At 50.8% G+C, this 10,078-nt stretch overlaps 1 protein-coding gene across 1 annotated transcript; it reads left to right on the top strand.

Annotated features, from left to right (window-relative positions):
* Positions 1-779: 779 nt before the first annotated feature.
* Positions 780-9,721, top strand: KLHDC7A (kelch domain containing 7A). The gene is made up of 2 exons (XM_083628616.1): positions 780-3,557; positions 9,265-9,721. The coding sequence occupies exon 1, from the start codon at positions 914-916 to the stop codon at positions 3,527-3,529; it is 2,616 nt and encodes an 871-aa protein (XP_083484742.1). The 5' UTR covers positions 780-913; the 3' UTR covers positions 3,530-3,557; positions 9,265-9,721.
* The last annotated feature ends 357 nt before the right edge of the window (positions 9,722-10,078 follow it).

Here is a 10,078-nt window from a genome sequence, read left to right as displayed (position 1 = left end):
AAGGAGATAAGGAACTATACAACTCTTAAAAGACATCTCAAGGCAGCCATGCAGTAGCTCAGTTGGTTAGTGCACAGCGCTGATAACGCCAAGGTTGCAGGTTTGATTCCTGTATGGGACAACTGCGTCTTCCTGCAATGCAGGGGGTTGGACTAGATGATCCTTAGGGTCCCTTCCAACTCTATGAAATCAGAAACCAGGACAGCTTCCGTAAATCCAGGACTGTCCCTGAAAAATAGAGACACTTGGAGGGTCTGGAGGCAGAGCATAGCCATTGTGCTAAGCAGCCATCAATAGCTCTCTACTCCATGATTTGATCCAATACTCTTTTAAAGCAGGTCATCCCTTTTTCCTGCTGGAGTGAGTTCCATAGTTTAACAATGCGCCACCTGAAAAAATGTTCATTAGCCGAGTTACAAAAGTGAGCACTGAAGGAGAAAACCATAATCAGTGACCAGCTCCTATCAGCTCAGGGAAATCTATTTTTACAGGCACCTGTTCATTTTCTCTTCCTACTTCCTCGTAGCTTTCCAAAGTTTCCTCTCTTGTTTACAGAAGCTTGGTAAACTAAACCCCCATTTGGGAGACTCTGTCTTGTCTGCTTGCTTTGTTTTCCACTTAATACACACAAACACACACACACACATCCCGTGTCACCTGTGTCCGGCCCGGCCCACCTTGTTCAAATATGCAAACCTCCTATGGTAAGCAGACACCTGGCATACACAGAGGGAGGGAGGGAGGGAGGGAGGGAGGGAGACCAGCCAGGGAGCCTGCGGTGTTCTCTACCTGTCGGCAGGTAAAAGTCACCTTCCTGGGAGTCAGGCCTTGGCCGCTTGGAGCCAGCCCCTGCTCAAGAAATAATTAACTTCGGATTTCTCGCATTCCTGAGCACCCAGCGTGGTATGGAAGGATGACCCCCGGCGTCCAGGTAAGCGGAGAGCAGACCTCAGATATGCAGCTGGCTGCTAGGGTGGCCCTCTCGGCCGCCGCCTTCCTCCTACTGACTTTGGCGTACAGATATTACAAGTCTCGGGTGCCCTGCGGCAGCCAGCAAGGAGCCAGCGGGGAGAGAGGCAAGGGCAGCGAAGACGCAGAGGGGATGGAGAGCATGGTCTGCTGCAGGGAGGAAGAACTGCCCCCTGGACTGAGGCACCGGTGGGTCAACAGCAAGGGTGAGAAGCCGAACCACCGGGCAGGGGGTAACCCACCGCTTCAGGCACCTGGGCCTGCAGTCTTTGGGGAATCTAGAGGGCAAGATACACCTGCCTGCAGAGAGCCAGATGGGGAAAGAAAGGTGAAGAAACAGGAGAAGGAGAGGGTGAGTCACCTGGGAAGCAGGCTGCTACCAGACAGAAAATTCTCGGTAGAAGAAGAGGAGAAGGGAGGGGAGACTTCTGGTGCTGTCCTCAGCAACGGAAACAGTGCCGCAGTCACAGAGACTGCAACGGAGTCAGAGGACAGGTTGCCTTCTCTGGGTTTGCTCTCCCCAGAAGGCGGCTTCTGCAGTTTGAACGGCAGCCACAAGGATGTCAGCTCTGCAGAAGATGGACTTTGCCTGGCTGCTCAGGAGAAGGGATCTGGGCATGCAGCACTTCACCCTGCAGATGAGAATGGCTCCACTTTAGGAGGAGGGAGAAGTGATCCACCTGGAGAAGAGGAGAGGCAGCATTTAGCCCTGACCCAAGAGGAGCAGGAGAGGACCCGTCCATCGTTCCATGCCACTTCTGACATGGGCCTGAAGATGAACCATAGCCATGCTGGGTCACACACCACGTACATGTTCTCCTCTGTGGCCCAAGTTCAGGTGGAGGAGAGCCTTGTTAAAGAGCGGAAGCTCCAGGAGAACAGTAATGGGCAACCAAGGGTCCCTGGGACCAGCCTGAGAGGCAAAGTCTATGATTACTACGTTCAGTCCATCTCCCAGTCGGTCCTGAAGGAAATGCCTTCCTGCACCAGCCTGGGTAACCAACCATTTTCTCAGCTACCTGTGATCAACATCCCTGATGCTTCTGATGAGCGGTTGGGTCAGGAATCAGCCCAGTCCTCAGCAGCAGAAGATGACCCTGAGGATGTTCCATCTCCTGGTGCTCTTCCTCATCTTATCCAGGATGAGACAAAGCCCCGGCAACCTGGGAGCCAGGATGAGGCTGCTGTCCAAGAAAAGAGGTCCAAGAAACCTCCAGGACCTGGAGCTGGCAGCTTCAGCCGGAAAGACAGCCTCCATCAAATCATAGACAACCCAGAGCTTCAGGTCCCTATGGAAGGGTTTGGCTGTCTGGCTTCTGGGCTGTCAGGACTGGACACGCCACCTCTCAGCCCCCTCCGTTCCAGCTCCGTTTCTTCACTGGTCGGGTCCATGCAGAGTCTCCAAAGCGACACGAGTGAGGAACCCACAGTGGAGCTGGTGGCTGGCGCCAAGTTCTTCCACATCCCGCTCAGCTCAGACTCCTCCATCGACATCCACCTGGACTTGGGGAACTGCTACGAGGTCTTGTGTACGGCCAAGAAGCAGAAGCTGGAGACGCTTCGGGAAGCGGCCTACAAGGTCATGAGCGACAACTACCTCCAGGTGCTCAGGACCCACGCAATCTACAGCCGCCTCAACGGCATGGAGAGAGACCTGATCCTGCAGCGGAGGATGCGGGGGAGGAAGTACGTGGCTGTGGCGGACGTCAGCTCCCAGGGGGAGAGCCAGCATGCAAGCAGGCTCTGCTACTACGACGACCAACAGGATACCTGGCACCTGTTGACTCACGTGCCTCTAGAAGTCGTCTCCAAGGGTTGTGCCATGTGCAGCATGTTCAATTACCTCTTTGTGGCGGCCGGCTGTGAAGGATGGGGGAGGCGCCAGAAGCCATCCAACCGAGTTTTCTGCTACAACCCTTTGACCAACATCTGGCGCGAGATCTGCCCGCTGAACCAAGCCAGGCCGCACTGCAAGCTGGTTGCCTTGGACGGCTACCTGTACGCCATTGGCGGGGAGTGCCTCTACACTGTTGAGCGCTACGACCCACGCCTGGACCGCTGGACCTTCGCCGCCCCGCTGCCCAATGATACCTTCGCCGTGGCCCACACCGCCACAGCGTGCGATGGAGAGATCTACGTCACGGGGGGCACTCTGCGCTACATGCTGCTGAGATACGTTGGGCAGACAGATACGTGGAAGTTCAGCCTCACCGGTGGAAACAAAGACCGGACAACAGAGATGGTGACCGTCAATGGGTTCATCTACCGCTTTGACCTGAACCGGAGTATGGGCATCAGTGTCTACCGCTGTGGTGCCAGGGCCAAGCTTTGGTACGAGTGTGCCACCCACCCCATGCCCTTCCCGGCCAGCTTCCAGTGTGCCGTCGTCGAGAACCTGGTCTATTGCATCGGCCAGCAGTTCAACATCCGCTTCCTGGCCGATTATGTCTCGCCGCGGTTCGGAACCAAGGAGTTACAAACTTTCCCTTCCCCCAGAGGGACCCTTTCGCCTGTGACTCTCGTGCTGCCGGACAGGGAAGTGGTACAGACGAGGGTTTGAGGACACCGATGGCGGGAACCACAAGGAGGTGAAGCTGCTTGATTCCACAGGCCTTGCCGCTGCACACACACACACACACACACACACACACACAGCCCACTAGCCAATTTCCACAAATCTGTCAAGGGAGATGGAGCTACAAGCGGGTTGGCAGGATCTGTTTATTTTAAGGCACTTAAATCCTTGTAAATTTGCATGCAAATTAAACGCAGCCTTTGGGGTCTTGGACGGTCGCCAATACAGGCCTAGTTAGCGCGAATGTAGGCAAATGCCGCGGAGCCGGGGCGCCACTATCCTGCTGCACACCATCATTATCTGTGATACAAGGGAGGCTTAACCCTATGGCTAACTCAACTCCCTTCTCCCCTGCTCTCAGCTCTCAAAGTCATCTTCTGATTTTGTTTATGAATGTATAGCAATCTGGAGGGAGCGAGTGAGGGGAGAGAGAGATGCAAGGATATAAGGAGAGGCCTGTGGAATAAGACCAAAGTTTATTCCACCCATATTGATGTTTTTCAGGGCACTGTGCCAAAAGGGTCTTCCGTGCTCTGATTTTAACCGTCCTCTGTCAATCATCAATTAACCACGCAGCGCATCAATGAACTGTGGAACTCGCTCCCGCAGGAGGCAGGCATGGCCTCCAACCTGGGTGGCATTTAAAAAAGGATTAGACAAATTCATGGAAGAGGAGAGGGCTTTCAATGACTGCTAGTCATGATGGCTCGGCTTTGCCTCCACAGTTCAAGGCAGCAATGCTTCTGGATCGCAGATGCTGGACCGCAAGAGGGGAAGGCGCTGTTCTGCTCGAATCCTGCTTGCGGGTTTTCCACAGGCATCTGGTTGGCCACAGGATGCTGGACTAGAATGGCCATTGGCCTGATCCAGCAGCCTCATAATACACTACAGTGGTACCTTGGTTCTCAAAGTTAATCCGTTCCGGAAGTCCAATCTAAAAGCAAAGCATTCCAAAACCAAGGTGCGCTTTCCCATAGAAAGTACAGTGGTACCTCTACTTATGAACACAATTCGTTTCGGGGTGCCATTCGCGCCCCAAAAAGTCCATAAGTAGAGCGCCGCTGCTGTTTGTGCGCAAAGCGCAATAGAGCGCTTCTGTACATGCACAAAGTGCACAAATCGCTTCTGTGCACGCGCACGGGTGAACCCAGAAGTAAACACTTCTGGGTTTGCCGTGTTCGTAACCTGAAAAGCCACAATGTGAAGCAAACGTAACACGAGGTATAACTGTAATGCAAAATGGATTAATCCATTCCAGACTTTTAAAAACAACTGCTAAAACAGCAATTTAACATGAGTTTTACTATCTAACGAAACCATTGATCAATAAAAAGAAAGCAATAATCAATGTACTGTACTATAAAATAAATAAGACAGTATTGTAGATGATAAAAATTATAAAAAAAATAATTTCTTACCTGCACTGGTGATAGTCATTGTTTGGCTTTTATCCATTTCCACAGTCACACAATCAATCAATCAGTAGCTGAACTGGGTCCCACACAGACACAAAAACAAATGAACCAAAAAGGCCTCAAAAACAAAGCCACAAAATACCGTAAATAGCAAAAACAAAAGCGCCAAACTTAATCCGATCCGGAAGTCGGCTTGACTTCCGAAATGTTCAAAAACCAAGGCGCAGCTTCTGATTGGCGCAGGCGCCCTGGAAACAATAGCCGAATGCTGCATTGGATGTTCAGCTTCCGAAAAAGTTTGCTTTCGGGTTTCCGGAGTTTGAGAACCAAGGCGTTTGAGAACCAAGCTGCCGCTGTGTTGTGTTCTTAAAGGCCATTCGCAGCCCAAAAGGAACTGCCAAACAATTCCATGCATGCCTGATCTTTCTAGCTCCGGTGGTGGGGCTATAGAAACCACAGGAGGGGAGAGGGCTGTTGCGCTCGGATCCTGCCTGCTGGTATCCCACAGGCAACAACAAGAACATGCCACTGCGAGAACAGGTTGCTGGGCTACATTAGCCTGATTCAGCAGAGTCTCCTTATGCTCTTAATGAAAAAAGGGAACTGCATTAGAAAGCTAGCAAAAGGCCTGCGGGGGGGGGGGGGATTTGGTGAAATTCTCATGGGTGGAATGCAGAGGTTTTGTGGCACTTCCAGGAGGGCAACCCAGTTAGATGGGTGACTTATTATTATTATTATTATTATTATTATTATTATTATTATTAGGGCTCTACTGCTCAGGTTGAGTGTTCCCCATTGCAGCATCGGGCTGGCCGTTGTAAAAACAGGATGCAGTATGGGTCATTGGCTGCGGTGGCATGTGGTCAGTGGACTGGGGGGGGGCTAGGCGAGTCCCCTAAATGTTCCCCTGGCGCCTCCTTCCCAAAGCCCAGGAATATGCTCTGACGGGGTCCAAGAACCCTCCTGCATAGGAAGGGGCATAGGAAGGGGGGGCGAGGGGCCGATCGCTCCGGGTGCCCACACTGAGGGGGGTGACATTCGGCACGGCACACGCCCATGACTCCCAAACCAGTTTGCCGGCGGCATTCCTCCCTTCCCTCTTCGTTTTGACAACTTGGGGGAGGCTTGGGAGTCACGGGCAGGCGGCGTGCTGAATGTCCGCCATTGGCGGCTCACTCTGCCCCCGGCTGCAGGGCATGCACATCGCTCCGGGCACCCAAGCAGCTATCCCACGCCTGGGAGGGCACCCTCCGCGCCACGCCCCCCTCAGGAGTGCGCCCACCCTGGGCAGTGTGGGCATATGCTCCACCGCTGCTGCCACCTCCCCAAAGCCCATCTGGATAAACAACTACCAGACATTTAGAAAACATCTGAAGGTTCAGGGAAGTTTTCAATGTGTGACATTTTGATGTATTTTTAATCTTTGTTGGAAGCCGCCCAGAGTGGCTGGGGAAACCCAGCCAGATGGGCGGGGTACAAATAATAAATTATTATTATTATCATTATTATGGTGGAGAGAGGGGCAGGCACAGGGCTTTTGTGACACCTGGCTTAGGGAAGAAAGCACGATGCTCACATGCAAAGTCCGGACGTCCCACCCGCCCAAGTACCCTCGCAAGTCAGCTCCTGCAGCCCTAACTGTTCCCCTATTAAAAATTTCACTGCACACCACTGCTTTTTCGCCAGATCCAGCAGGCTCTTCTTATGATCTGTTGCTAGTCTCCTCCTCTTCCACGAATTGATCTAATTCCATTTAAAGGCATTTAAGGCAGCAGCTGGGGTGCGGGTCTAATCCACAGAGCCTAGGACTTGCCGATCAGAAGGTCAGCGGTTCGAATCCCCGCAATGGGGTGAGCTCCCATTGCTCGGTCCCTGCTCCTGCCAACCTAGCAGTTCAAAAGCACGTCAAAGTGCAAGTAGATAAATAGGTACCGCTCCGGCAGGAAGGTAAACGGCGTTTTGTGCGCTGCTCTGGTTCGCCAGAAGCGCCTTAGTCATGCTGGCCACATGACCCGGAAGCTGTACGCCGGCTCCCTCAGCCAATAAAGCAAGATGAGCGCCGCAACCCCAGAGTCGTCCACGACTGGACCTAATGGTCAGCGGTCCCTTTACCTTTAAGGCAGCAGCTGTCCTCACGTCTCTTGGCAGGGAGAAATGTGATTCCAGTTTCACCTTTCAACGCAAAACCCACCTATTTCACACTTTCCAAAATGGTACAAGGACTGAAAACACTATCACCCCTTGAGAATTAACAGCTCTCCAAATTTTGCAATGCCATTCTCCAGCCAAGTCATGTGTGTGCAAGTGCGGGTGTGTGTTTCAATCATGCATCAAAATGCATCTGTTAGTGAAAATAACATGCAGAAATGCACTGTATCAGGGCTTTGCCAGAATGGGTATGTTAGGCAAAATTGCATGCAAAGATGTATGTATTAATAGAAATTCACAGTAAAATGCTATTGAATTTTCTGGAGGACTTAAATAATTAGAATAGAATTAGAACAACAACAACAAATTAATGTGAAAATATATAGAACTGAACTTAAGATTGGAAAGAAAGGGGAAAATGTAGAGTTGTAAGGGACCCCAGGTGGTCATCTAGTCCAACCCTCTGCAATGCAAAGAACCTCTGGCAGATGGAACATTGTACTTAATTGGATACAACCCTCTATGCCTAAGCAGTTATGGTGAGAGTGAGCTTTCTGCTCTGGACCACTCTATGGGGAAGTTTTGGGGTTCCTGCGTGAGTACAGACATTCTGACATGCCCAGTGGAGGGGTCACTCCTACCACAAACCCAGCACCAGAAAGTAACATGAGCACCATCAGGGCAGGACTTGTGGGAAGCAGAAACCCAGTCTCCAGCCAGCAGGAAAAGCAAGACGACTCCCAAATGCACCAGGGGGTGGGGGAAGCCAAGTAAGCCAACTCATTCACTTAACTGACTATGGAGGGGTCTCTCCATAAGACCATTAAGTCCAGAGTCCAAAACTGCCATGATCATACCACTGGGATGAACTGAAGACCAAAGGTTCTCTGCCCATGTAATCATCATCATCATAATAATTTATTATTTATACCCTGCCCATCTGGCTAGGTTTCCCCAGCCACTCTGGGCGGCTTCCAACGGAATATTAAAATACAATAACCTACTAAACATTAACAGCTTCCCTAAACAGGGCTGCCTTCAGATGTCTTCTAAAAGTTTGGTAGTTGTTGTTCTCTTTGACATCTGGTGAGAGGGCGTTCCACAGGGTGGGTGCCACTACCGAGAAGGCCCTCTGCCTGGTTCCCTGTAACCTCAATTCTCGTAGTGAAGGAACCACCAGAAGACCCTCGGAGCTGTACCTCAGTGTCCGGGCTGAATGATGGGGGTGGAGACGCTCCTTCAGGTATACTGGGCCGAGGCCATTTGGGGCTTTAAAGGTCAGCACCAACACTTGGAATTGTGCTCGGAAACGTACTGGGAGCCAGAGTAGGTCTTTCAAGACCGGTGTTATGTGGTCTTGGCGGCCGCTCCCAGTCACCAGTCTAGCTGCCGCATTCTGGATTAGTTGTAGTTTCCGGGTCACCTTCAAAGGTAGCCCCACATAGAGCGCATGTGCAGAGTGGTTTTATTTATTACATCTATGTTCCACTTTTTTCCTCCTGAAGGTGGACGCACAGTTCTCCCTTCCCTCGTTTCATCATCACAACAACCCTGTGAGGTAGGTTAAAGCTGAGAGATGGCGACTGGCCCAAGGTCACACGCAGTGACCTTCATCATGGCTGAGAGGGAATTCGAACCCTGGTCTTACCAGGTCATAGTCCAACACTCTAACCCAGGGGTCAGCAACCTTTTTCAGCAGGAGGCCAGCCCACTGTCCCTCAGACCTTGTGGGGGCCAGACTAGATTTGGGGGGGGGTGAACAAATTCCTATGCCCCACAAATAACCCAGAGATGCATTTTAAATAAAAGCACACATTCTACTCATGTAAAAACATGCTGATTCCTGGACCATCCGCGGGCCGGATTTAGAAGGCGATTGGGCAGGATCCGGCCCCTGGGCCTTAGTTTGCCTTCCCGTGCTCTAACCATTACATCACACTGCCACTCATCTCATAATACTAGGTAGGTTAGGGCATCTGGGTCAGAGCAGATGGCATCCCTGCAACTGTTCTCCGCTGCACTTTCCCATACAGATTAAAAGAGCTTTCTGGTGACTCGGACGTTGGGCTCAATTAATCAATGCTCATTGAATCAAAAATTATCTCATAAAGGCCTGGAACATTCTTTTAACTAAAGCTCTCTTTTCCTCGTAAGTAGGACAAGATGCAAGCTTGATGAGGGACCAAAGCGGTCTCAACTCCACATCTTTGAGAGTTGCTCCCAGCCCCCAAAAGCCTTTCCTGCTTGTTCACAGATCAGTTTATGCCTCAGCACCAAGCAAGGATTTGCCCCATCTCATGAAACTCAAACACACACACACACACTTCATAGCCCTGCAGTGTTTGACCACATTCCATCACTGACAGTTTCCCCTCTCTAGCAGGTGGGAATGTGTGTGTGTGTGTGTGTGTGTGTGTGTGTGTTTATGAGCATTCCATGACATCACAGAGACTCAGCCAATGGCGGCAGAAGCTGTGTGGACCTCAAATGGAGAGGGGCAGTAAACTTTGCAGACTTTTTAAATGCCTGTGTGTAATTAAATGGGCCTATGTATATTTTCTCCGGGGCTTGAATATGCAGATAAAATAAAATAAACAGCAGTAACAACAAAGTAGCCTTTGAGATCTCTGCCACATGCTTTCATCAAGGTTTCTGCCGCATCCTCATATTTGCCCTTGGTTGTTCCATTACTGTAAGTGACTGAAATTGGATAATTAAGATACATAACCTGCCATAATCATTAATGCGCTTTACATCTCGGTGTCTCAGAATGCATTTTCGTCAAAGTGCCACCAATTACTCATCTGGAGTGCAGATTCCAAATGGCTGCAGTTTCATTCCCCCACTATAGGCAGATTTTTTTAAAAAAAGCTATAGATGGCTCCAGGATGGTCACTGTTAGCTGTTTCCAGGATGGTTTATCTTAGTAAGATGGAATCTTAGAATTGCAGTGTTGGAAATTCCCCCAGCC

Source organism: Podarcis filfolensis (genome assembly GCF_964270895.1).
Source record: "Podarcis filfolensis genome assembly, chromosome: 8".
Taxonomy (NCBI): Eukaryota; Metazoa; Chordata; class Lepidosauria; order Squamata; family Lacertidae; genus Podarcis; species Podarcis filfolensis.
This window is presented reverse-complemented; position numbering and strand designations above follow the sequence as displayed.

Coding starts and splice junctions, on each gene's coding strand:
- KLHDC7A (XM_083628616.1), top strand. CDS start 914: ATGACCCCCGGCGTCCAGGTAAGCGGAGAGCAGACCTCAGATATGCAG.